This window comes from Gobius niger (genome assembly GCF_951799975.1).
Source record: "Gobius niger genome assembly, chromosome: 1".
Lineage (NCBI taxonomy): Eukaryota > Metazoa > Chordata > Actinopteri > Gobiiformes > Gobiidae > Gobius > Gobius niger.
Window position 1 is genome coordinate 62,940,446 of NC_136852.1, and position 26,355 is coordinate 62,966,800.

The 26,355-nt window shown below is 41.6% G+C and overlaps 5 protein-coding genes across 9 annotated transcripts in view; 2 read left to right on the top strand and 3 right to left on the bottom strand.

Moving 5' to 3' along the window:
• pebp1 (phosphatidylethanolamine binding protein 1) overlaps positions 1 to 16,185 on the top strand; it is a 136,991-nt gene extending 120,806 nt beyond the window's left edge. Inside the window, exons 2-5 of one of the 2 annotated variants that reach the window (XM_079572140.1) lie at positions 14,921 to 15,109; positions 15,384 to 15,493; positions 15,570 to 15,670; positions 15,783 to 16,185. In XM_079572140.1, coding sequence (XP_079428266.1) covers positions 14,975 to 15,109; positions 15,384 to 15,493; positions 15,570 to 15,670; positions 15,783 to 16,000 — 564 coding nt within the window. In that variant the 5' untranslated portion in view covers positions 14,921 to 14,974 and the 3' untranslated portion in view covers positions 16,001 to 16,185. Of the gene's footprint in view, positions 1 to 14,876; positions 15,110 to 15,383; positions 15,494 to 15,569; positions 15,671 to 15,782 lie in introns of those variants that run through there. The other variant, XM_079572141.1, reaches the window with a different exon arrangement.
• On the top strand, positions 336 to 3,316 carry rfc5 (replication factor C (activator 1) 5). Its single transcript, XM_079572036.1, has 11 exons — positions 336 to 482; positions 699 to 763; positions 1,113 to 1,249; positions 1,329 to 1,408; positions 1,476 to 1,549; positions 1,734 to 1,893; positions 2,010 to 2,091; positions 2,187 to 2,316; positions 2,438 to 2,515; positions 2,593 to 2,647; positions 2,757 to 3,316. Exons 1-11 carry the CDS (start codon positions 433 to 435, stop codon positions 2,854 to 2,856), a joined length of 1,011 nt encoding a protein of 336 aa, XP_079428162.1. The 5' UTR covers positions 336 to 432; the 3' UTR covers positions 2,857 to 3,316.
• wsb2 (WD repeat and SOCS box containing 2) lies at positions 3,230 to 7,106 on the bottom strand. Its single transcript, XM_079571985.1, has 9 exons — positions 6,882 to 7,106; positions 6,513 to 6,681; positions 6,080 to 6,286; positions 5,873 to 6,003; positions 5,162 to 5,262; positions 4,398 to 4,594; positions 4,007 to 4,093; positions 3,788 to 3,904; positions 3,230 to 3,593 (listed from the first exon to the last, which is right to left on the bottom strand). The coding sequence occupies exons 1-9, from the start codon at positions 6,919 to 6,921 to the stop codon at positions 3,383 to 3,385; spliced, it is 1,260 nt and encodes a 419-aa protein (XP_079428111.1). The 5' UTR covers positions 6,922 to 7,106; the 3' UTR covers positions 3,230 to 3,382.
• Positions 7,747 to 14,342, bottom strand: vsig10 (V-set and immunoglobulin domain containing 10). The gene is made up of 9 exons (XM_079556816.1): positions 13,968 to 14,342; positions 13,571 to 13,888; positions 11,173 to 11,481; positions 10,602 to 10,859; positions 8,515 to 8,799; positions 8,283 to 8,396; positions 8,180 to 8,189; positions 7,957 to 8,096; positions 7,747 to 7,879 (listed from the first exon to the last, which is right to left on the bottom strand). The coding sequence occupies exons 1-9, from the start codon at positions 14,008 to 14,010 to the stop codon at positions 7,794 to 7,796; spliced, it is 1,563 nt and encodes a 520-aa protein (XP_079412942.1). The 5' UTR covers positions 14,011 to 14,342; the 3' UTR covers positions 7,747 to 7,793.
• A 74-nt stretch (positions 16,186 to 16,259) lies between the features above and the next one.
• The window catches only part of taok3a (TAO kinase 3a), a 45,039-nt gene continuing 34,943 nt past the window's right edge, over positions 16,260 to 26,355 (bottom strand). For 3 of the 4 annotated variants that reach the window (XM_079557672.1, XM_079557673.1, XM_079557674.1), the window contains 8 exons: positions 23,187 to 23,423; positions 22,779 to 22,907; positions 22,001 to 22,204; positions 21,353 to 21,592; positions 19,315 to 19,527; positions 19,160 to 19,186; positions 18,493 to 18,675; positions 16,260 to 17,465 (listed from right to left, as the gene is read on the bottom strand). In XM_079557672.1, coding sequence (XP_079413798.1) covers positions 17,304 to 17,465; positions 18,493 to 18,675; positions 19,160 to 19,186; positions 19,315 to 19,527; positions 21,353 to 21,592; positions 22,001 to 22,204; positions 22,779 to 22,907; positions 23,187 to 23,423 — 1,395 coding nt within the window. In that variant the 3' untranslated portion in view covers positions 16,260 to 17,303. The remainder of the gene's footprint in view (positions 17,466 to 18,492; positions 18,676 to 19,159; positions 19,187 to 19,314; positions 19,528 to 21,352; positions 21,593 to 22,000; positions 22,205 to 22,778; positions 22,908 to 23,186; positions 23,424 to 26,355) is intronic. The other variant, XM_079557675.1, reaches the window with a different exon arrangement.

Genomic DNA, 26,355 nt, shown 5'->3' on the forward strand with positions numbered 1-26,355 from the left:
TTTTGTAGGTCTTAGCTTTCAAATTAAGCTTTGCACTGGCATATAGGCTGTTAGCTACGAGAAGCTTCTAGATTTGGGTAAAACCAAAATGCGCTCAGTTCAGGCAAATAGACAGAAGAATTTGTGTAAAAGAGATTTGAATATAGCACAATTTAAATTAAGGTTTTGTCATCACATTTGCTTGTGTAAATTTTCCTTTAGGCTTTTCCATATCATCCCTTTCTTTGATTGATTTGAATTTGAATGATTTGAATGATTTAATTTATTTACTTTTATTTTCTGAGCCGCCCATCTCCGCTCCCATTGGTTGTACGTAATGACGCATGGCGCACAGTTTACCGTGGAACGCGCCAAACTTCTTCCCTGGTCTCGTAATATAAAAGCAGCCACTGGTTTCTCACCTCTTCTCTGACATTATTATTATTTTGTATAATGGCTTCATCGAGCAGTACAGCGAAGGTGCAGCCTAGGAATTTACCTTGGTGAGTCAATTGGCTTCCAATAAACGTAGTTGCTTTCCGGATGCTAACAGTTAGCCCGTGTATCAATATGTTGCTGTCACCGATTGTGCTCTACAGTGCACATTTTTGATTTGCCTTTTGTAACAGATTCTGTTCAAGGCACTGTTTAACTGTTTTGCATACGCTATAAACATTCCCCTTTTTGTCCCTCATGATGTGATGTCATTTTCTACCCAGGGTTGAGAAGTACAGACCGCAAACTTTGGATGACTTGATTTCACACAAAGATATCCTAAGCACAAGTAAGTAAAATGTAATAGATGGTAACTGTAATTCCACAGTTACCATGGAGATCCGCCATCTTTGCAGCTGTTTGCATACATTTCCATTGACTAACATTAGTAAAAAATGTTAAAAGCCATGGAATAACTCGATTAGCTGCTGAGTTACTGCTGGTAAATACACCTAACTCACTGTGGTGTCCAAGTGTTTTAATGTGAACAATAACTCCAGTATTTTAACTTTTAAAATCTCCATTAGTTTACAATTGCTGTTGAGCCCATAATTCTTAGCGATATGACACCACACAGTGTAATATAGAATTCCTTACTTTATTGCACATGTATTTTAAACATGCGTGTACATTTCTAGTTCAAAGATTCATCACTGAGGACAGGCTTCCCCACCTCTTGTTCTATGGGCCACCTGGAACAGGAAAAACATCCACCATCCTTGCCTGTGCCAAACAGCTGTACAAAGACAAAGAGTTTAATTCCATGGTGTTGGAGGTATATTCTATATCTGTGTAAAACTGAAGATGTTCCAGGCTGCCCACATTTTATTCAACTTTTTGTTTCATGATAATAGCTTAATGCGTCTGATGATCGAGGTATTGATGTGGTACGAGGGCCCGTTCTCAGTTTTGCCAGCACACGGACAATTTTCAAGTAAGGTGGTCTTCAATGTGACATTCTGATCTGTTCCCATTTCAATGACGATTCTTTTGATTTCTAGAAAGGGCTTCAAATTGGTCATACTGGATGAGGCTGATGCCATGACCCAGGATGCCCAGAATGCTTTGCGGCGAGGTAAGCCATCTGTTCACTGCTTACAACTAATCGATAAGTCATTTCTATCAAGGGATGAGATAATGTAGAACGAGTGCAATGTCCAAGCATGTAAACATTAAAGTCAAATTTATGTATTTTCTGTACAATGTTTTTCCTGTTTTGCTTATGCTACAACTATTTTTCCTCCTCCCTTTTGTTTTAGTTATTGAGAAGTTCACGGAGAATACACGATTTTGCTTGATCTGCAACTATCTGTCCAAAATCATTCCCGCTCTGCAGTCGCGCTGCACGAGGTTTCGTTTTGGCCCTCTAGTCCCCGAGCAGATGATCCCACGTCTGGATTATGTCATCAAACAAGAGAAGTGCGTGAAACTTTGTACCGACTTTTTACATAATCCATACATTATAAGCTTTACAGCAGTTTCTTTGGTCAAACAACATCCAGAAAATGATGATGTGCTTCGGTTTATTGTGGTAGCATTGACATAACTCCTGACGGAATGAAGGCTATTGTGACTTTATCATCTGGAGACATGAGGAGGTCTCTGAACATACTACAAGTAAGATTTTCTATACTTGTCTGTAGTGCTTTTGCGTCATGTTTTTGTGTGCATCAGCCACAAAGGATAATATATTTTTGCTTGTTTGCACCCAGAGCACCAGCATGGCATACGGGAAGGTCACAGAGGACACAGTCTACACATGCACAGGCCATCCTCTTCGCTCTGATATTGCCAACATTCTTGATTGGTCACTCAACCAAAATTTTACCACAGCTTACAATCGTATCCTTTATTAGTAAGAGGTATTGATGGCAGTTTTATTATATTTTTTCCCTCATCTCCATAAACATACTGTAAAGTATTCTTTATTAATGATATATAATACCTTAACGTTTATGATCAGAAATTCTTCAGCTGAAAACATTGAAAGGTTTAGCATTGCATGATATCCTGACCGAGGTCCACATGCTAATACACCGAGGTAAGAGCCCATGTACAATTATGACAGTTTGGGTGTTTTAAACTGGAAATGGTTGTATTTACTTTTGTTTCTGTTAGTTGATTTCTCTCCTTCCATTCGAATGGGTTTGCTCATCAAGTTGGCTGACATCGAGTAAGTTACCTTACTTTTTCTTTCTTTGAACTCTTCTCCTCAGTGATTAAACATGGAAAAGCCTGTAACTGTTGTCTCCTTTTGTGCCTTCACAATGTAACTTCCTCAGACACAGGTTGGCCTCCGGAACCAATGAGAAGATCCAGCTGAGCTCCTTGGTGGCAGCTTTCCAAGCTGTGCGGGACCTTGTAACCAGTGAGGCTGCGTAGAGAACTGACGGCCAGTAGTTTGATGTGTACTTCATTACTATTTGAACCATATTACATGGATAAAGAAAAGTATATGCCATTGAGCAGCATTCAAGTCACTTTGAAAATGTAATAACAAAATCTGTTCTGTTCATCATTTGGTATTAATCAGTTTTGATAAATGCATTGTAGCTTTTTAATAAAACAACTTGTCAGTTTCTCATGGAGTTATCTATATTTGCAGTCATTTGCAAAGGTAGCAGTGCATCTGAGGTACATATAAATGCATATTCTGTACATTTAAAATTACATGATAAATTAGCAGTATAAGTGAATATTCAAGTCAAAAACAATGACCTTTGCATTATGCTCATACATTAGTGCAATATTTTTTCTTGATATGTTTCATTGTTATAACTTCGAATAGTAGATGCTTTCTGTGCTAGCAAACATGTATAAAGCATCTTGTTAAACAAACAAACCAAAAAAGGTAATGAAATAATTGCTGGCTCTAATGTCAGTTATTGCATTGAGTTCGGTTTCCTATCTAGTTTTCCCACTCGTCATCTGAGGAGCAGCAGGTTCGTAGGTGATCAGGGATGTTTCTATAGGTCAGGTACTCTAGGATCCTCTTGGGGAGAGGTAGTGGCTCCATCTGGTGTGTGGACACAGAGTAGCGTAGGGTGAAGCGACACAGGTGACTTAGACTGGGCACTGTCCTGGAAGCATGCCAAAACCTCACATAGCCGTCCCTGGTCCTGATGGAGGAGATACATTTTAATGTTGGTTTTATGTAATATGACTCGCCAAATAGATTTTTTTTTTATTGAATTGCAGAGACTTAACAAATTTACATCCTTGGCTGAACTCCAAAAAACAATATTGAATTGTTCCTTTATTTTATTGCCTTTCCTGAAGATATTTCCTGTTATGAATTAATGCAGATGCTTACCCAGTGGCAACCACTCCCCCTTCTGGATGGTAATTGCAACACAGCCCATTGGATCTTAGGTCAGATTTTGTCTGCATCACCATTCCCTTTTTCCCAGGCTCCCAGATTCGTAATGGTCTGCTCACAACAACATACCGTGTTGTGACAGGTTTAGGTTATGGAGCAATGCAGGCAAAAAAAAAAGAAAAAAAGAATGAACACAATAAAAGATAAACTCACCTGTCATCAGTTACTATTGCCAAGTGCAAGCCATTGGGAGAGAATTGTATCGCTGAAATCTTTTGTCCATAATCTTCAAAGTAGTCACTGAAAATATAAAATTACCACTATAGCATAGTTTTTTTGTTTACTTACATAGTGCACAAAATCTTATCTAACACAGGATTTTGTCATGTGGTTTAGGTCATGTGACACCAGGATATATTGTAGTTTTCCAACAGAGCTGCAGATGCAGAGAGCGATAGCTGCATGGGAAGTTCAGGTTACACCTTTTCACATTATTTTAAGCTTAAACAAACTTAAAGTTAAAAACAAATGAGTGTTTTCTTGTTGATATCACAAACTGCTGTAGCTGTGAGCAATGCTGTGTTGTTAACCAAAAAATGCTTACGCTAAAGTGGCCAGTTTCTCTGCAGTGTAAGGGTCCCATAAGTCAATCCACCAACTGGAGCCACTGAAGGCTGCTGTGGCCAGGAGTGCTCCGTCAGGAGAGAAGTCACATGAGGACAAGAGGTACAAAGTCTTCTGCGTGCCCCCGCTTAGTTTCCTAATGAATGTATAAGACCGCAGGCTCCATAAACACACCATCTGAATACAAGCAAAACAAAGATTCAGATCAGCTCTGGGTGTACTTGTTCCACTATTGTATCATTCAGTCAGCAAACTGGTTTAGCTTACATTTTGCAACCAGAACAAGTTCCAACATAAACCCTATCAGGTGTGCATTGTTTTTACAGTAGATAACAGATTCCCACACTGAAGTGGCACCTTAGCTTCGGACTTTCAAAGCTTTATTACTTCAAATAACATTCTTGCTGAACCATGATTGGGGATTTGGGATTCACAATATCAATGGCATATTTATTTATTGGTAAACAGTGCATAATAATGGACACACATGGACCTCATGCATGTAAACACGCCACATTCTCATTCATCCTGGCCTATTGTACATGTTTTTAGCGGCAGTGGAAACCGGAGTCCCCAGAGGAAACCTTCTCAGACACGGGTAGAACATACAAACTCCAAACAGAAAGGTCCCGTCCGGGGGAACCCGGGACTAACCGCTGCGCCACTGTGCTAGTTCTAAAACAAGCATGAGGGGGGAATCCGAAGCTACCAAATTCTAAATGAACATTCAAAACTTAAACTTACTCTGTCGAATCTCCCAACTGATGCTATCATGCTGCAGTCTGATGATACACAGCAAGAGCTGACCCAGTCCTTATGTCCAGACAGCACCTGCACCGTCTTACCTACAAAAACACATTGTCAATTGTTTGATTTTTTTAATTGGGTAAATGTAACACTGTTAACCTTTTATAAAGTGCTTCATTTTGTCACTTGCAGTTTAAAATGGCAAAGATCAGATTGAGGGTTAGCTGAGGAAAGTGTCCTGGCAATATTTAAATGTATTTATTTTAATGTGAATCCAGAAACAGACCATCTGGTGAGAGTTGTAAACATTGTGTTACAGTGCCCGCCTAGTTATAAACAAATTGCAAATAGTTCTCAGATTTTTACATGGACTTAAGCCAGCGTGTCAAGGGCATATTAAATTAAATTAATTATGAATTAATCTATTTGTAAAACAAGGAATACAGCATCCTGTACAAAGTGCGTATGTGAAACCAGGTGCATGCACAACACGGATGTGTTTGTCTCAGCCTATATAATCATAGAGGTTATACCATATGTGTGAACTGATTTCATATCATTCATATCATAGCAACAGAATGCAGTTGGCATTCCATCTTTGCAACAGCGGCAAATTCAGTGTCAAGTATGCAACGTTATTCTGTGCAATGTTTCCATTTTTAAAGATTCCATAAGATTGTCACTGTTGACAGCTCATGTGTTTCACACCTTTGTGAGTCAGATCCCAAATCCTTAAGGTCTTGTCTCGAGAAGAAGATATGAGCGTTAGACTTCCATTTTGAGGAAACACCAGATTTCTGACAACTCCCTCATGCCCATAAAGATCAAACACAGCATCACCTGAGTATGCAAGAAAAAAATAAGAATTATGCTACATTCAAATTGGTGGGAACGAATATTAAATAAATATACTTTCCTGTTAAAACATTCCAGATTTTAATCACTCCGCTTTCTAAGCCAGTCGCTAGTAGCAGTGTGCTGTTCTTGAGTCCCTTTTTTCCCCATTTTACTGAGCAAGATGCTGTGTTTTTTGGAGGCCTGGGTCCAAAGGCAAGCCCCCACACAGGCTGACCACAACTGAAGCTCTTGTCTCCTCTGTCAATGTCCTCATGTAGGCTTTCTCTAAATAAATAAATAAAATAAAAAACAGCACAGGCAAAATGATTCCTTGTTTTGTCAAAATGATTTGGCCTTATGTTACACAGTTCCAGTTCCGACATGCATGACACTACCCCCACTCACAAGGAGGACTATGCCTATAACAACAATCCTCCCTCACCATAAATTACAGGGACTAAACTAACTAGAAGATAGTCTTTCTTGACATTATAGATCACTTATTACTTACTCTGAGTCAAGTGGCCAAGCAACAACCCACACAATGCCATGTCCCATGGACCAGGCAAACCAGGCTCCGTCCGGGGAGAAGTCTACGCTCCACGTCTCGCATCCTGCTCGTCCCTCCAGAGACAGCGGGCGCCTTGTCTTCAGCTCGAGGATCAGAGCTGGGTCCGAGGCTGAATAACACGAAGAATGACATGGATTCAGCGACTGCAATAAACACAGTCCAGTCCAGCGTCCGTGGTCCTATAGTGCAGCCTACCAGCGCCTCTTATTTTCTCCTGGGATTAAGCAGCTGCTTAGCTACAGTAGCGGTGACAACACGGTCGGACTGCGCACATAAGGTTATGTTATCGGTAAAAGATATTTAGCTCACCAGAAGGTTGAAGCTCCGCGTTGTTTCCAGTGGAGCACATTCTCGTTTTGTTGTTACATTCTTCTTGGACAATGTTGTGTAGCTAACACTACTTCCTGAATGACGTTTCCCCCGTTTCTTTACTTGTCAATTTCAAAGGCAGATCCGCGACCGATCCTTCCCGGGCGCGTCCTTTATGAGCCACTCATAGCTTCGCTGTGTCAAAACGCAGCTCTGACGGCCCATCCGAGTCACTCACCCCTTTGACATCGCTCGGGTGGATTGTTGCTCAACGTAATCACGTTTACTTAAATTACGTAACCATAGTAAAGAGAACAAACGTAACCATGAATACTAACGCGAGCGTAACCCGTGATTCACAAGGTAGTGCCTGACCATGAATGTAAGGAAGGGCCGAACAAAGGCACTTTCTCATGCAAAGTGAATTCACTACGTGTAAAAATGCAGTGGCCATATAGAAAGGACTCGTTTTGGAAAAAGTTGAATAGGCCAAATGGCTAGATAAGATTTTTCTTGAACAAAATCACACGAGTCCATATGTAAACAATCTTAACTAACAGTGTTACTTTTTTTTTTTTTTTGCGTAACAGTATCGAAACAATAAGGTCTAATGTGAAACAAGGGCTCCACCCTGACCTGCCTTACATTACTGAGCTCTCATGAATGCTATGAATGAAATGACATCAAAACCACAGTTTAATCTGTATCAAGTCTATTTGTCACTTTCAAAATACAAGACAATGTACACAAATAAAAACTGATCAACAAATGAAATTGCCAATAAATTGAACAATGTCAAACAACCATGGACAGAAGATGTGATTTTTTTTTTTTTTTTTTACAATTTGTGTTCACATTGTTATTGGGCAAAGTTGTTCCCTTTAAAATCATTTACCTAAGAAAACCCTATTTCTAAAACATTACAAGATCCTCTGTCTTATCAGAGTTGTCCTGCTGCTGTGGGCTGTCATCAACAGTTTCTGCCTCTTCATGATCAGCTGCAAAGGAAAACTTTAGGTTATATTTTGTCATTGTACGCATGCACATTCAAAAATTACTATCAATCAGACTGTACTTGATGGGATGTGGTGTATTTCTGCATGTGTGGTTTGGCATCCATTTGATACAGGAGGAAGTCTGGGCACTGTGGCTTGGAATATTTGTTCATCATCAGACTCGACCAAACTCAACACGTCTCCATCGTCCTCCATTCTCCTGTCACATAGCAAGTTTAAATTTGTTCAGGACTCAGGACTGATTTCTATGTTGTGCTTTGCATTATATAAAGAAATACTTACCTAAAGCCACCTACAAGAACAAGATATAAACAGTGAGAATATATTAGGATTACATTTTATGGCACCAAATAAACATAACATTTCTCTCAGAAAATGATTTTACCGAGGCATATTTTGTGCCTGCTGGAAAAAACAGTCCTGGCTATGATGATGGCACATCCCACGATGAGAACGGCAATAAATAACCCAATTACAGCACCCGTGTACGCAGATGAAGCTAAGGAAACAGAACACAACATGAGCAACGGGAGGAGCAGCCAGTAAATCAGCATTCCATGGGCGCTGACACACGTATCAGGCATTATGTTTAAAAACTCAGGCTTGCATGCTCTTACTTTTAACAGTGAGGTAGATTTCCAACACTCTAGCGCCCAGCGGGTTTTCACTACGGCAGAAGTAAACGCCTTCATCCTCCTTGGTGACGTTGACTATGGTCAGTTTGAAAAGGGGCCCAGCTTCGGTTATAATGTACTTGGAGTCTTTCATTATTAGGTCTTGCTTGAGGCCCTTTCTCCACGTGGTGATTGCAGGGGGGATTGAAGTCATTTCACTACATTTCAATGTGAGGCTGGTTCCTTCCAGGGCAGTGACGAGGGGCTCTCCAACTGGGTATGGAGTTTCTGTCAATCACACACAAACGTAATTACACAGTGACCAAATATTTAGCCTGGGAATGCCAACAATATTTTTTTTTTTAAGTAGGACGCTTCCCTGGGACACTGCAGATGTGGCACTTTTATTCAGTGTGATGGCACTATAGCCCAAGGCAACTAAAGTTTATCATATCTTATGTGCTGCATTTATGGGCAGCATCACCTACAAGAGCCAATAGTTAACAGGTTAAGAATTCTGGGGCAGAATTTGACCTAGTTTATAACATCTGTGTAATTACCAGGCCAAAACATATGAAACAAAAACTAGTGCCCAAAAGTGGTGATAGTTTCTTTCTTTTTTTCTACTTTTATTTAACACCCAGTGAGTGTTTACAGTACAGTATTTACTAGTTAATGTAAACAATACCAGGGATGAATAACACCAGATATTCAAGTTGAGTTGTTATTGTTTAAGTTCTGTCTTAGTTTGTGGGGTGGGCGAATGTGAGCGTGTGTGTATGGGTGCTGTATGAGAGTGAATGGTACATCCATGTATTACTACTTAACATACTCAGATGAATAAACATAAGTTAATACAAATAAATGAAATTTAAAAAAAAAACCTACAATAAGAGTACAAGTAATTCAGATAACAATAAAAATAATGTATTTGTTTTAGGGTTGGCTGAGAGTGTATGCATTAAAAAAAGACAGGGCGTGTGAGCCTGATGCAAATAGGGAGGGGCCCACTCGACAGGCCCTCGTCCTGCTTGTCCTATCACACTGTGTCAGTCCTATTCTCTGTGGGCCATTAAATAAACAGACAAGACGTTTGTGGACCTGATGAAGTGGGAGCTACCCATCATTCACCAGGCCCACTTCTTGTCTGTTCTTTCTTTCTTTCTTTCTTTCTTTCTTTCTTTCTTTCTTTCTTTCTTTCTTTCTTTCTTTCTTTCTTTCTTTCTTTCTTTCTTTCTTTCTTTCTTTCTTTCTTTCTTTGATCGTTTACAGCAGGATTAATATATTGCCATCAAGTTCTGGCCATAAACCTCAGAGGCAAAGAATATACAAATTATAATTTGTACCAATATCAGAATTTAAGTGAGAAGCAATAAAAATAGTGATCACATTAATGACTATAATCATAATATGTTTAAAAGAGTGAATTAATGGTAATAATTAAATAAATATATAAATATGCATACACATTCCTTCCAGAAATTAATCATATTGTGGTGATAATATTAAAAAAAAACTTGACGTGAGCAAAAATAATGTTTAACCAGAAGATTCATATGGGTGATTTGGGGACCTAAATCCCTCCAAAAAATATATACAACCCTTTGGCTCACCTTTTGTATTATAACAAGAATTAAAAGAGGTTAAGTAACTAGACTGTAATAAGTCTACGGATTAGGGCTGAAACAACTAATCCATTACTCGACAAATGAGCAAATATTGAAATACTTGACAACTATTTTAGTAATCGATTAATTGTTTTCTGGTAAACACAGACTCATATAAAGCAAAAATGACTATGACAGAGTATTGTTTGATGAAAAATGACTTTGTTTTTAAAGTTAGTGTCTTGTGCATTGTAAATTTTAGAAATATCTGTCTGTGTCTCATCTAATCAGAAAGCAGAATAGCACCAATAGCCTCCTAACAAACGTTCACTTTAAAAAGTTTTACAAAAAAAAAAATCATACATTTTTCACAGCCAAGTGATTAATCGATTATTTGTAAAAAAAAAAAAAAATAATAATAATAATTGTTAGCTACAGCCCTACTACTGATGCGTAAAAGATTCAGTTGTTGAAAACACTCACTTAGGGTAAAAGTGCACGACTTGTCATCTCCCTTGCGTAGTGCTTGGTGCTGTGCTTTGCATCGGAGCGTTTGTTCCTCAGAAAGTAGGGAGCCGTTGATCCTGAAAGCCAGGCTGTCTGTCACATTGGACGCTAAAATAGTGGAGCCATCAGTCCAGGTCAGGTTGGGAGCAGGATAGGTCTCCAACCATAAACAATGGAAGACGACAAAAGTGGAGTCTTGAGTCCACATGCACTCTGGGTGTCGGTCTGAGGCATCTGTTTAGAACATATATGACATTGGTTACTTTGTTAAACTACATATGACAGGTTGCACACTCCCTGGTATGACATCTTTTATTACACCTCCTTTGCTATGCCCGATCGCAGGTCAGATCAGGTCTCGGAAGCTAAGCAATGTTATTATTATTCACCTTTGTTTTACTTAGTATTTTCAAATGCCTATATACACTAAGCTGGCACACAGGATTCTTCAAAAAGTGTCAGATATCACCTTTCAATTTTACACCAGATTATTGCATTGACAGTATCTGAGCACAAGCTATCTGAATCATATTTTTTCGGTACTCACAGTAGACCAGGAGCTCTGCACTCTTGTTGACTCTTTGATGGGACAGTTGGTTGTGGGCGATGCAGCTGTAGATTCCCTGGTCACTAGGCTGAATGCTGTCTATCCTGTATTCCATGACAGATTTGCCAGTGTTATTAGCCAGAGACTTGTTGCTGTGCACGAGTCCAGTGAAGGACAAGCTGAGCTCTGGGGATGGATATGAGACACCGGAGCAGATGATGAAGACCGGGGACCCTTTGATGAAAGTGTAGGTACCGTTGGGCAGGACATCACTAGGGTCAGCGGATATAGAGACATTGTCAGGTCCACCTAAAAACACAAACGTAGTGATTGCTTATACCTCTGAATTATTGGGAATGAATAAGCATCGATCAATCAACGTTTATTTATATAGCATCTTACAACAACACAAGGAAGAACTACGTGCTTCACAGAAAGATAAAACAACTAAAAAAAGCCCTGCACTTAGAGTTGCCAGATCTATGGCTAAATCCAGCTTGGAAAACCTGAAGAGCCTCTCTCTGACATTAGTTTTAGTGTATCAGTTTACATGTACCATGTACAAAATACACTAATCTTGAAGAAAAGATGTCATCCCCAAGCAGGGGCACACAACATTAAGATACACATTACAATTAAAAATTAATAAGCATTAATAACAACTCGGCCTGTCACGATAACAAATTTGAAGTTCGATGTATTGAGGCAGGAAAGTATCACGATAAACGATATTATTGACTCTAACGATGCTAGATACACTTCTAAAAGTGCATCATCATATCCTAAAATACCCCACAAGCTGCAATTAACATGAAATATAATGTAAATCAATTTGCTTCAGTTAGAAATTAAAGTTTTACAAATAAAAAATAAGGGGGAAATGTTGATAAATGTACAGATGATAAATCTCGAGTCCAAAAATATATCGTTTAGCTGTTATTTATTGAACGATAAGTCGATAGAGTAATTATTGTGACAGTCCTAATAACAACATCATTAGTCTATTATTTACATTAGCTTAACAAATCATAATTTCAATTGTGTCGGATCATTTCCAGAAACATGCTATCGCACCCTAAAATTCATTCAAAATAATAATAGAACAACAACTACATTGCATATGAACAAACAATGTAACCGTTGTTGATACAGCTGTTTTTTGTCTGGAAGTTGTTTCCATTGTTTCATTGTTTACAAGGAAAAAACTGTCTGTGCAGAGGCATCTTTTCAGGATAGCATAGTAGAGCGGAATGTTCAGGTTGTTTGTTCAAAATAAAGTTTAATTATTTTTTTTCCCAAAGGGGTGGAGCAGTATTAACACTATCTCAGGGGTTTAATGATTTGTACACAATAAATACATTGTCAAAACGGAGTATTTAAGTACTTTTAGTGCTTGATTAAAGACCTGTTTCATGCTCAGGGTTTGGTCTAAATGGGCAGATGTTAGGATTTGAAAGATATGCATCCAAAGTAATGTATCAATGGATGGTTATATTGACATGAGGAGTGGTCTACTCTACTGTCTCAAATGCTTTTTGCAAGTCCAGAAACTCAGATTTGCGTTTCCAATCTCAGCCCCGATTCCCATTTAAGTCCTAATAAGTGTGGGTCCAGCAGGCCGCCAAGTTTCAGTGACTGATGTTCTAAGCTTTCAATTGAGCAATAGCAGATTCACATATGGCGAAACAGAAAGGAAAACCCACACACCAATACATGTAATAATGTTATTCAAAAGGTTGCAACATTTCAACCCAGCAGGGTCTGAGAGGCTGAGGCAGATCCTGCTGGGTCGAAACGTTGCAACCTTTTGAATACAATTAAAGAAAGGATTGATGGTGTACAGAAGTTCCGTTCCATTTCACCTTTGGGCTTAGTCTCCATTCTACACACCCATCTTTATTCATGGTGAAACTTGTGCGTGTGTCCTCATATGTAGCTTAAAGGCAACTGGTGGTAATGCTTTTTTTTTTTTTAAACCACCAAGAGCGCAAACACAAAGACATGTTTTTGTAATTGTGAAAATATGAATCGCAATGTACTATAATGATTAATTGACTATTTGGACACCCACTGAAACTAGAATGCACACACACTACTATGGCAAAATAGGAAAGCATACAAAGACAAAATCAATAGCACAATGGGTTGTGATAGCAGTTAATAAGCGTGTAGTAGGGTAGCTACTGTGAGTACTGGGTAACTTTTTGAGCTAAAAGTCTGATTTACAATTCACTAGTGACATAAATTACAACAAGTAGCCTAAATGCATTTGAGTAGGCCTATAGGCTATGTAGCTCTGTCTATCTGCATTTGAGTTTATTATAGGCCAACTATTGGAAGCTGTGATTCATGCAAACATTTTACAACTTGAAAATCCAAGGACAAGGCTGGAACTTACTGGCTACTTGAAGCAGGACTCTCGCGTGGAAGATGTTACCGGTCAGGGCGGAGGCGCACAGGTAGGTCCCCTCATCTCCGCGATCCACGGCCACGATGTTCAGACTCCCGTCGTGCAACACCGTGAGACGGCTGTCGCTGTTATTGTTATTGGGAAGATGGTTCGCAGGCGACGGACCACTACTAATAATGACCACTCCATTTTTCGTCCACTCGGTTTCACTCGGAGTTACATTCCCTACGTTGTAACACGGAAGTATAACCACGTCCCCCCGTTCCGCTGTCACTGTCGAATCTGTGGAGTCGTCACCTGAAACCACTATAAGGAGACACAAGAACCCGTGTCAGGGAACTTCACAACGTCCTCTGGCTGGTTGATCACAGTAAAAGAAACTTACCCGCGGTGAAAAAACACAGCAGTAGAAAAGCCAAAGCGCGCATGGTAACTTCACAATGGCTACATCGCCTTTCAGCGCGTCAACAAAAGGTTCCTGGTGGAAACCTGTCAGACTAGTTCACCTGTGTGTGCGCGTGAACAGGACAGAGCGGGACATGCCTCTTCTTCCGCCCGTGACAGACTAGACGCTGCAGCAGGACTGGTCCCATCGACAGAGGTCACTGGGCCAACATAGCCCGCGCGTTTGGCAGACAGCTTTTGTTTACCAATATGCACGCTCTCGCCGAAACCTGGCTAAGAATAAACCACACCCTTGTTATTTTACCTGCTTAAAGGCACAGGAGATGGCTGATCTTTTGACCACGTTGGCTCACCATGTTACCATCACCATGCGTCATCGTGTTAGATTGCTATACTCTGCGCAACACGTGGTTTTCTATTGCAGGGAGTTATTTCACTGTCATTCACTCCACTGATCCCTTTCATTTACTACAGAAATATGGCAAAATGGACCTAAAAAACTTATGAAACACAGAAACAAACCCATCTTTTCCAATATTAGTGACACCTGGGGGGGTAGCCTATCTAAAAGTAAATGGCACTGCAGCAGACCTACTCCATTTCTGAATCATAGGACAGGCGCACTGGGACCTTAAAGCACCCTGGAAACTTCCGAAAGTGTGTTAGTGGGGCATTTCAGAGCTTATGGGAGAACGAAGCTTTAAACCTTGATGATGAGCCGTCTACAGCCAATAAAATGAAAGAAAGGGTAGTCTGGCCGTATAAGGTAAACTGTATAACAGCTAGTACATTTCGCCACAACTTACAACAGTACTTTATTTTTTAAGTCTCGTCTACTCTAGGTCATGAATAGCATTGGTATAATTTACGATGGACCGTGAACGCAGCAGCAGTGTTCGCAGTTCCCGTCTGCGCCACATACACACAGAAGAGGCGTGCGCTCCAGCGTCAGCGTGTAACTGACAGAAAACACAGGACAAAGTCGCGATGCCGGTGGATTTAAGTCAATGGACCGGAGCTCTGGAGCTGCAGCAGGTGGAAGACAAACCTGCGGAGCCCCTGACTGTTAAATACGACTCCGTGGAAATCGACGAGCTCGGGAAAGTACTCACCCCAACACAGGTCTGTTAGCTGTCATGCTAGTCAAGCTAACACATAATATGCTTTGCTTGTACATTGCACGCTGAGTTGACTCATTGCATTACCAAACGTGTGCTAATCAAACTACATACGTAATGCCATGAAGCGTGCACAGTTTTGCGTGAACCCAGTTATACATTAAAGTGTGGCACGCCTTTGCAAGTCAATTATTTTGTAAACACCGCCCTCTTGTGGACTAACGCGGGAACAACATAAATATTCCCCTCCATTGATACACTTGCTCCATTTCTCGCAGGTGCAGAACAGACCCACCTGCATCGAATGGGCGGGATGTGACTCCAGTAAGCTTTACACCTTGGCGCTGACTGACCCAGACGCGCCAAGCAGACAAAAACCGAAATTCAGGTAGTGACGCAATTATATATGTGTTTGTATATAAAAAATATATAGCTTTGTGGCACTGATGGACTGACATTTTCAGGGAGTGGCACCATTTTCTGGTCGTCAACATGAAAGGGAACGACGTATCCTCTGGCACGGTCATGTCTGACTATGTGGGCTCAGGACCTCCCCAAGGAACAGGTATGGATGGGTTTGTGTTGGCTGTCAGTCATCCAAGGATTTCCATAGTTTTATAGTCAGTCAAGTGGGAGTACTGCGAGACATTGTTGCTAATGTCATTGTGTGGTCCCAGGTCTGCATAGGTACGTGTGGCTGGTGTATGAACAATCTGGCTCCCTGTCCTGCACTGAGTCTGTCCTTACAAACCGTTCTGGAGATGGTCGCGGCCAGTTCAAGATCCAGAGCTTTAGGCAGAAGTACAATCTTGGAGCCCCTCAGGCCGGCACCTGCTACCAAGCTGAATGGGATGAGTATGTGCCCAAGTTGTATGAGCAGTTGGCGGGCAAGTAACTTTTACTTGACGGGACATGAGATCCTATACTGGAACAATAGCACTTAATTTGAGTGTGGCACTTCATAGATTTTTTTGTTTATTGGCACTAACTTTGTTCAGCTACCATAGGAACATTTGTGGAATAGATTAATTTCCACTGAGCATCTCTCATTGGTTTGACAGTCAACATTGGTTACTTCCTTGCATCAATAAAACTTTGAATGAAGAAAACTGACATACATTAAATTTAAGTTTTTTCAAATGACTCTTGTGTATCTCTGTTTATTGGCTGATTAAAAGAAATCTCAGAGTGTTCCTTGGTTGTGTGATTAGCACTTTTATTTACAAATATAATTAAAAGCTCTGACAGATTCATGCTTTCTTTAAACCTGGAGAAATTAAAGTGCATGCATTAATAAAGCATCATACTGTTCTTGTTGGTAAGAAATTACACTGCTTGAGCGTTGTTTTTGAAGCAAAATAAAGAGGAATAAAAAATCAGACTCGAAATACTCTGAGGAGGGGGGAGGAAAAAGAAAAGCGCTTAAAAATTATTTTGTCTTGACTTTTGAGTGACATTTAAAATAGAATATGAAAATAAGTAAAAGCTCTCCATAAATCCATCTATCAACAAAAGTCCCTCCACCCCCACAAAGCCCTTTTGTGCTGCTGGGAGTTCTCATGTCTCATGTAGACGCGATTATGATTATTCACATTGGCTGCCAGTGCAAAGAAATCGGTACTATTCACAATCACATTTATCACCTCAGTAATCAGAAGTACCTGTATGTACAGTGCATCGAGGAATTGAAACTCTGAAATCATTCTTAAAATAACCTGATAAATACCAAGTGTCAAAAGAGCAGCACTGACAGCTAGAGGATCAGCTGTGTGATTTATCGCTTTTAGATTTTTTGCTTTTGTACACAGTAAATCTCTCCTAAAAATGCATGTTTGGAGAGCGTGTGGGGTCATGGATCACCCTTATTTTTCTCTCCCTCCTTCTCTCATCTTGCACCTTTAGTCACTAATGTGCGCTCATTGCACAAGAAACATGGAACACTGACTATGTCATCTTACAAAACATGACGACCACAGGAAGATCTCCAGCATTATTTGTCATCTTGACACCGAGAGGTAAAGGATGGAGAGGGGTTTGGATGGGTGTACTCAGACCCTGGACTCATGACGCAGAAACACTAGACGCTGATCTGACAGAGCTGGCTTCATGTCTGTGTTTGTGAGGACGTCAGCTGCATAAACCATGCCCTGTCCAAGCTTCAAGCCAAAGGAAGGAGGAGCCGTGAGGAGGGGAAGTCCTCATCTGTACTCATCCTTTGGAAAGTCCAGGGCCCCTAGGTTTCCAAAGCCCAGTCGCATGCTCTCCATGTCGAAGCTGTCAGTCTCACGCTCCTGACGCTCCAACAAGTGTTTAATACGATCTGTTCGCTCCTTCTGAAGGGAAACCAGCTCCTCTTCAATCTACAAACACAAAACAAGTTTAAGTTAAGGTCAAAGGTATTGATACAGTTTTAATTGTTGGCAGCCACTTACTCCAGTGACGCTATGAAATATTGAAACAAAGCCCGAGTATGTTTTCTGAACACAAAATACACAGCACAGTGATAATGGCATGCTGTAGGTGTTAAATGTGCACACAGAGGGTCTGTAGTCTGTCTGACTTGTGCTGAAGCTCCATGTAACTGCAACATACTAACTGAGCCACAGGCAAAGACAAAAGACCAAATGTTGCAATACAACGCACTGCAGTTTCTATGCACACATAGAAAGTCGAGACCGTGACCACGAACCGAACCATAGGACAATAGGCTCCAAAACAATTACATCATTCTAGTCCTGGAGTAAAAATCCAATCCTGCCACAAGGTGGCGCATTTATTCCACGATGGAGCCGCTACAACAGGCATTTTAACGGTCTTTGTTCAAAGGGAGATCGACTTATTAATATATTTCTGCAAACCTCAAACCACTTTGTGATGTTCAATGCCCTATAAGCTACTGTGCAACATGAAACCTCTGTTAAAAAGTCATGCGTATCTTCATCATAAATACTAAAAAATTACAATAAATATTGTTCAATCTACCTGTTGCACATGCTTTACCATATTTCCGGGAATCCTTTTCTTTTGAGGTAGAAGCAAAGACCATAAACCTGATATTTCTACCGCACAAATATAAAATGTCTGATCTGCGAGTGCTTCCACGGCTCTCGAGTGATGTAACCTGTTGAAACCAGAGAAAACCGTAGAATACAAATCAAGAGCTGTCTCTGTGAAGGACTAATTGGCTAAACCAGAAATTTGAAAGCAGAAATGAACATTAATTAAAAAATTAAAGAAACAGAATCCCATCTCAAAACCTCGGAACATTTCAATAACGTTACTGACTAATCCCACTAAAAGTGGGTTAGATTTATGCTCCTGCTGTGTGTGGTCATATGTTTCTCTCGTGGATTTGCGGTTACTATGTGGAGAGTGAATGCTGCGGACCTTTTGTTCCAGGTGAGCTCTCCGCAGCGACACCTTCTGCTCGAGCTTCTGTTGCTCACGCTCGTGCTGGGCCTCGGTCTGCATCTTGATCTTGCTCTGGTAGGCGTTCAGCAGCTCCATCTCCTGCTGCAGCTGCTGCCTTAGGGCCTGGCACTCGGCTTCCTGGGCCTCATCCAGACGCAGCTGAGCGGACCGCCGCGGACCCGCCACAACAAGGGCGCCGATACAGAGGAGAGGGGAGAGAGAGAAAGAAAGAGGGCGCAATGAATAGGGCACATACACACCAGCACAAAGAGGGGGAAGACAGGTCATGGAGAAGCCCAAAGGTAAGCAAATAAAAAGTTACGTGTGAAAGAGATGACCTTTTTATAAAACAAGTTAAATGAAGTTGTTGATTATAGGTGTTCAAAACAAATCAATAATAATAATAAACTGAGCAACTTAAAGTATGTCAAATAAAAATACAAAATGTTTTTAATAAAAGCTCATTTAATTAGTAAAGACACATCTCATACAACATTTGTGTTAGACATAATGAGTGGATGTCTCTTCAATGATTTACTTGTGTATTATCATAGTATTGTCTATTTTCTGTAGCCATGATTGAGAGACATTATGACCATGAAGTTTGAGTTTAGTTTTGGGAATGACTAATTGATCAGCTGACCTGAGAGCGACAGGAAGCAACGTGGATCTGGTCAGGGTAAAAAGAATGTATCTTAAAATCCATTCCAAAACACAAGTCTGTCACCACAGCGGCACACAGAAAAACCACAGCAGAACTGAGCGTTGTGTAGCTTGAGCAGTGGTTGTGGTGCTTACCGCCTGTGAGGCCATCATCTCGTTGATGCTCTGCTCGTACTGCTCAGCCAGGATGGCAAGCTTGCGGGTCTGCTCATCCTTCAAGGCCTTGAGCACCGTCTTGTGCTCTGCCTTGGGCGTCACTTCCATCTGGTGGTGGCGCAGGGCCTTATATTGCTTGGTCTGCACCTTACACGTGTCCTGGAACTGCTTCTTAATCTGTAGCTCCAGTGCCTGAAGGTTCGGGAAAAAAGAGCAGCGTATCAGAAAGCTTATAATCGTAAATAGCCAAAAGCACAATCTCACATTGCTTTGTTGTCCTGGAGTGATATCCCCAGGTGCAGAAACTGCATTCCAAAACAGTATCATCTTTTTTGCTCAATTTCTCATCACTTATTTATATTCATATTGCATCACCATTTTATAAAAACTACTGAAAATAGCAGTTTTTTTGTTTGTGCGATCCTGGAAATCCATGTGTTGTCATTCCAAACACACATAATTGTCAGTGTTCTGACAGAGCCTTAAATACCAACGTGATGCTGTGATTGGTCCACTCATAGAGGTTCTTGGGCACTATATTTGACTCTCAGCTAGAGTTTGAATCAAATACAGAAGTAATCATTAAAAAAGGCCAACAGAGAATTCACCTTTTGATGGAGCTCCGCTCTTTTATTGTCTGTGACAACATTCTATGTAACTTTTACAATTCTTTTATTGAAAGCCTTTTGGCATTTGCTGCTTCAGTGGGTTGTCTGTCTTCACGGTCTTCACAACGTTGTAAAAATCTGAAGGACTTGAGTGCATTCTGGAGGAAGCGACTGACTGATAGGGCCAAACAAATCATGAGCCGACCACATTCTGCCAGAGTTTCTGTTGATTCCCTCTGGGCGGCGCTATAATGTGCCTTGAGCAACAACAAAGTTATTTGTTGTCTTTCATATCTTCTATTAAGCTGCTAAACAAGGATGAATCCCATTCTAATCAGGAATATGTCATCATGATTTATTTTATTTGCATGTATTATTTACAATGTATTGTATTCATGAGATGGATGAATGTTTGGTTGAGAAGCTACAAATTAATTGCCCCAATGCACCTTATTCCGCCCCGGCCACTTTTTACATTGGAATGGCGCTTCGTTTGTATTGACACGTCTGGTAGAGCGCAAAGCCCGTTCATTAAGTGGAGAACAAGGGGAATGTTCACCGCTAAAATCTGATGTAGTAGATTGATTTTTGTAAAATGTCCAATGTTCATTTGTGCCAACAAGTTAATACTGCGCCGTTTGTCTGCGCAGTCTAAAATCGGGTTTATACATTATGTAGTAACTGATTTTCTCTTGACTTCTCCAGTCCTATGTTAACTAATAGGAGTGAAGGGGCCGGGCACAATTCATGGCGGTGTCCATGCAAACCTCCGGAATAAGGTGAATATGCACATAATGCACTATGTGTCGGGCATCAAGTGCTCTGAGGGGCACCACACTGAGGCCAGTGTGATTGAATGTATTCTACAGTATGTTTTATTAACACAGCTGATAAAAGAACGGCCTGTATTCAATGAGAACACTGAGAAAGAAGAGCGATTGAAATGTGTGCCAATGCGACCGATGAGACTTGGCCTGTTCATACAAACGCAGTAAATATGCTGCAAACTTAAGTCCAGATGTCCTGCCAAAACTTTGGTCATGTACTGTTCTCTGGTGCCTGTGCACTCAGCAGTGAGTGAAAAAGGAAAGAAGGGGAGACGCAGAGCGGGAAAACATGTCTGAAACTCTGGGGGGCACCAACTGTTAAACTGTTACATCTAAACTCAATTAATTGAATTCTACAAAATATTTGTGGTGTAGTTTTGAGAGTGTGTTTAATGTTAATGAGCTATGCCTCCTCCCCACACTGCTTTTTTTTCTGCTTAGGGCTTGCAGCGGCCCTGCCAAGGGGATAAATAAAGTTTTCTGAATCTGAGTGATGCGTGCGAGAACTAGGTTTCCTGTATAATTCTCATGGTTATTTTTTCTCTTATTACGTATAGTATAATTTTGTTGAGCGAGACTCACTTTGAGGTTCTTGGGTTGCTGCCTGAGCTCCAGCACGTGTTTGCGGTGCAGCTCTCTCTCTCGACGGTTGTTGTACTCGATCTGGTTCTCCAGCTCGGTCTGGTGCTGCAGCCGGATCAGGTCCATGCGCAGCTTCTGCAGGGTCCGGAGCTGCCGCTGCTCCAGCTCCTGTGTCGACTCGTCATGTCGGATCAGCATGGCATGCTCCATCTCCTTCTGCGTCTTCTTTTTGTTCAGTTCCTTTCAGAGTAATAAAAGCAGAGGTTGACATTTTGTTGTTTTTATGCAGCAAGTCAAATTGTGTGTATGATAGATGAGTTAAATAGACTTTTCTCTCACAGATATTAAAACATGTCTAAAACCTTTCTACTCACAACAAAGATTTCCTCAGATTTGCACAGCTTTTGAGCTTAAGACATAGTTACAGTGCTTTGCTCAGCAATAATCGCCTTAGAAACAAAACACCAAAGAATCCTTAAAAAACAATGTGGTTAATTGTTATAGAAAAGAGAACAAATAAACCAAGATTACTTTTGGTTGGTGGGAAAATATTTTTTCTCACTGCTGAGGTTTAGCAACATTTTAGAGGTGTGAGGCTACATTCATCAGCTAAATAACAAAATATTGAAAGGGCCGTGTATTGTGTACCTCTCGGATCTGCTCCTGCTCAGACTCGTGCCTTTTGATCGTGACTTTCCGCTTGAATCCGCGGCAGTTCCTCTCATAGAAGACCCGCTGCTGGCCCAGAAGGTGGGCTTCTTCCTCGGCCTGGGAATGTTGGATATTCTCCTTGTGCTTAGACAAACGCTCCTGCTTTTCCTTTTTGGGTGTGCTGTGGTCCTCGTTCATCTCCTGGGAATGAAGTGAAGGACAGTAATGAATTCAATTGTGTTCAAATGAGTAGTATTCTCATTCATTGATATCACACATTTAAAAATTACTTTTGAAAGACAGATGTACATTTAGTCAGCCTTGAACTACTTATGCCTTTCACAGCTGGAAGGGGTCAAGGGGAAAAGGCTTAATTTTGACATTCTGAGTTCAGGCTCATCCTCTCTGCTTCTTCTGAAACTGCAAACCCATTTTGGTGTATTTTGGTTAACTGGGAACAGTGTCTCATACTGCCAGCCCACGGGAGAATTGTAAAGCCCTTAGTGATGTTGTGGAGGCTGTGATGTACACATACTGACTATAACTGGTGCCTGGACCACAGTGTGTGGGAACACACCGAGTAGGACGAGTGACTCAACACAACTTAAAAAAAAAAAAAAAATCCTGTTTCTGGGGTATTAGATGAGCATGTTTGTGTGGAAGAAGGCTGATGAGCAGTAAATAGAAGGCAGGACCATGTGTTATATGCACAAGGCGTCCAAAGGAGCTCCCCTGAGGAGGAGGAGGTGGAAAGTATCTAACCAACATGGCACACCTCCTTTATCTTCTCCTTGCAGAGCTTGTACTGTTTCTTTTGATTATCCAGAAAAGTGGTCAGCTCCTTCTTCTGCTGGGTAACGATCTGCTGCTGGAACTTCTTCTCATCTGCTACCGCTGTCTTCATCTGTAACATACATGACAACAGCCGGGTCAACTTGGATTGGATTCATCATCTGTGTGCTAATGTTTACTAAACATGGGAGCACTGGTGTATAAGGGGATGCTAAATCCATTGTTTCCCCAAGTGCAACGTTCTTGTGTATGAACAAATGTAGGTGCCATTAAAAGGTGCATGTGATTTACAGTATTTAAGTTCTCTAAGGGACTTGATAAGGACTTGATTGTTGTCATTCATTATGCAGAAGACATGCCCAGTAGCCTCTTAAACTTCGCGAAACCCCACCTCCTTCTCGGTTAGCACGGCCTGGCGCTTGGCCAGCTTCTCCAGCTCGATGTAGGCGTTGTTGGCTTGGGTCTCCACCTCCTTCTGCAGCTTGAGCCGGTGCTCGTCCATCTCGGCCTTCAGCTTGTTCTCCAGAGCGATCAGCTGCTTCTGGTGCTGCCGCCGCATTCGCTTATACCCAGACATCTGCTCGCGGAGCTCGCTCTCCTGCTCATGCTCATGGATCTGCTTGGTCACCTGGCAGACAGCAACGATAACATTAGACCAAGCAAATACTAGCCCTGTGGATGTAAACACAATGGCCTCAACAGAAGTGCTTTCATATCGGAGTCTAAAATAAAATGGTGTATGTAGAGCAGCGCTTCTGTCATAGCAGTTATTACTCAGATCAGGAAGCTGCCATGAATTGCAAAATTTCAAAGTCCAAAAATAACAACTACTTGGGATGGCATCACAAGCATTTCAGACTGCATATCTTTTTTTCTAAGAAGACACGGTCAAAGTACATCATACACACACACTGAAACTCAATCAAACGGGCCAGAGTCTTCATAAGCGGCTCCAACGACAGCAGCTAAGCAGGACACACCAACCTGAGCGAGGAAAGGGTTCTCCAGATCCAGGCAGTACTCGTTTGCCATCTTCTCATAACTCCCCCCTGAACTCTTTAGGCCAAACATGGTGGCGATTTTATCCAAGAGCAGCACCATCCAGAAACATGGTTCAGCATCCTATGGCTGAGCGAAACCTGCCTGGGCTCCAGTGGCACCCAGAGACCACCCCCTGTGGGACTGCCCCCCCCCAACCCCCACCCCAACCCCGCCTGGGCCTGGTAGAAGCACAGGCGAGCGTGTGAACTTTGAATGAGGCACACAGACTCCACGAGCCAACAAGAGCACAGAGGCGCTCTTTAGTGAGGCTAACGCTAAGCGGCGGACAGCAGGTGGGTCACATGAATACCTCATTGAGAAAGAGTGGGAGAAGTCGAGGCGTGGGGTCAGCAAGGAGCTGGCAGAAACATGTGGGGAGGGGGCAATGAGTCCACATGGGAAAATTCAGATGGACGACGAAAATAAAAAGTGACAATAAACGGATCCGTACTGTAAAGTAAAACTAACTGCAAGGTGGCACTTGTTGCTCAGGCTCAGAGTCTGCGCACAACACACGGGTCCAAGTCTCGTCATGTGACAGCTCTGTTCACACTGGACTCACAGAGCAGATCATATTCAGCAGCAGGAGAATACTAAGGCAAATGGGATAGTTCTGCTTACTGCGGTTGGGCAAAACAAAGCATTAAAAAGTGTTAAAATAATATCATTTGAATAGGAAGCTACCGTGCTGTTTACGAAATAGGAGCAAAAACACAGATGTAAAAACATATACAGTATACAAATAACAGATGTTCCATATGGAAAAGTAATTTAGCTCAAGAGGAATCCTCCCTTCCCTGAAGATAAACATCAGGGAAAGCTTAGAGGAGAAGGAAATCTTATTTGTATAGCGGTTTTTACATGGCATATATCATCCAAAGCGCTTCACGCAAGGGCAGAGGATTTTCAATCATTCCATCGCCGCTTTTGGTAAGCTACATGAAGCCACAGTTTCCCCTGGGGTCGACTGACAGAAACGCGGCTGCACATACACCAACGGACCCTCCGACCACCACCAACAACTCACATCGGCTTCCTGGCATTCCTCAGCAGTCTCTATGCTTGCACGCATAATTGTCAACTTGGACATAATTTTGTCTCTTTCTTTTGGCTTTACCACCAATGAGCATATTTTAGGCAAGCCAAGGCAAATTATTTATTATAAAGTGACAAACTATAGTTGTGAGTCTCGGTCAGCCATCACAGAGCTCCGGCCTGCCTCTGCAGATGACCTTTAGTAACCCCCCTTTTCTATACGGTTGTGTTAACTCCCTCACCATTCGACCGGCCTGCTCATAGAGGACGGTCGGTCAGACGCTGAAATGTTCTGTGGGCTTCAGTTTAATGTCAATTATATTTCCAACCCACCATAGTTTCTCTGTGTCCACCTCTCCCAACACACCTGTTCTTTTGTCTTTAGACCTTTCACACACACACACATGCGCCTCTTATGGTGATTTCAGAGAACACAGAAGTCTCGATGTGACCGCTTTGCGACCATCTGCACCTGAACCCCTTGCTCCTATCTCTCTCTACCTGCTGATCCCTCCGTCTGGGAGCCCAGGCACAAAGACATGATGTCATCTTCTTCAGCGCCGGCGGGCAAAACCAGTGCTGCTGCTCTACACTGCAGCTGCTGTGTTTTCTAACACACAGCGACTTCAAAAGTGTGCCGGTGTAAGAGTCGATTTTAGATGTAAGGAAGTTTAAGAAATCAGCCAGTCGTTACACAGTGTTTTAAAAATTGCTGTGAGATTTTACCACCTGACTTTCTTGTAACACTTGCGATGGTATGGTGTGAACTGGGAATGTAGCACATGCAGCACGCCGGCACAGGGAGCACGGCAAATGACTTCACAGCTTCTCAACGTGTGGGTCGCGATCCGGTCAAGGGCATGACAAGGACATAGACACAAGAGCCGAAACATCCATCACACAATCACGTTTTTTCTGGATTAACCCCCGACAAAGCCCAATCACAATTAAAACCATTGGGTCATGGATGGGTAAACACACACACACGCACACGCATTGGTACTTGGTTACTCGTCCACGTTTCCATGACAACAGACAGATAAAGCTGAGAAAGCCCTGCCTATTTTCAATAAAGAGTTGGGAGTGAAGGTGGGGAGTGGTGATAGAGGAAGTGACAATGGAACGAAACGATTCTTTGGAAACAGCTCATGACGGCTCATTATTCAGGGTCATATGGAAAGAAGCGCTCATTACAGATCAGTAAAGATGTTCTGGAAAACTTTGATCATGAACAAACAAAGCAATTTTTTACGCAAAGTGTCACAAATTCAGCTCTGTTTGGAACATCAGGCAGTTCTACAGCTTCAATTATAAACAGTTTAGGTCAGATCTGCAAACAACCACATTTTAAATATCAGCAAATAGTGTTGCCTGTTGTGGAATATAATATCAAATTCTTGTACAAAAACGGATATAAAAATAATCAGATATAGCCCTTTTCCACCACGCTGGTGCCGGTGCTGGTTCCGGTGCTGGTGCCGGGC

What these genes read in the sequence shown, in the direction of transcription:
- wsb2 (XM_079571985.1), bottom strand. Translation starts at nt 6,921, where the DNA reads ATGTGCTCCACTGGAAACAACGCGGAGCTTCAACCTTCTG. An exon ending in GCTTGGCCACTTGACTCAGA is followed by an intron (nt 6,287 to 6,512) that starts GTAAGTAATAAG and finishes TTATTTATTTAG; the next exon opens with AGAAAGCCTACATGAGGACA. An exon ending in ATCTGGAATGTTTTAACAGG is followed by an intron (nt 6,004 to 6,079) that starts AAAGTATATTTA and finishes TGCATACTCAGG; the next exon opens with TGATGCTGTGTTTGATCTTT.
- vsig10 (XM_079556816.1), bottom strand. Translation starts at nt 14,010, where the DNA reads ATGCGCGCTTTGGCTTTTCTACTGCTGTGTTTTTTCACCGCGG. An exon ending in TGCAGAGCTCCTGGTCTACT is followed by an intron (nt 10,860 to 11,172) that starts GTGAGTACCGAA and finishes TGTTCTAAACAG; the next exon opens with ATGCCTCAGACCGACACCCA. An exon ending in GTCGTGCACTTTTACCCTAA is followed by an intron (nt 8,800 to 10,601) that starts GTGAGTGTTTTC and finishes TGTGATTGACAG; the next exon opens with AAACTCCATACCCAGTTGGA.
- rfc5 (XM_079572036.1), top strand. Translation starts at nt 433, where the DNA reads ATGGCTTCATCGAGCAGTACAGCGAAGGTGCAGCCTAGGAATTTACCT. An exon ending in CAAAGATATCCTAAGCACAA is followed by an intron (nt 764 to 1,112) that starts GTAAGTAAAATG and finishes GTACATTTCTAG; the next exon opens with TTCAAAGATTCATCACTGAG. An exon ending in TATGTCATCAAACAAGAGAA is followed by an intron (nt 1,894 to 2,009) that starts GTGCGTGAAACT and finishes TTATTGTGGTAG; the next exon opens with CATTGACATAACTCCTGACG.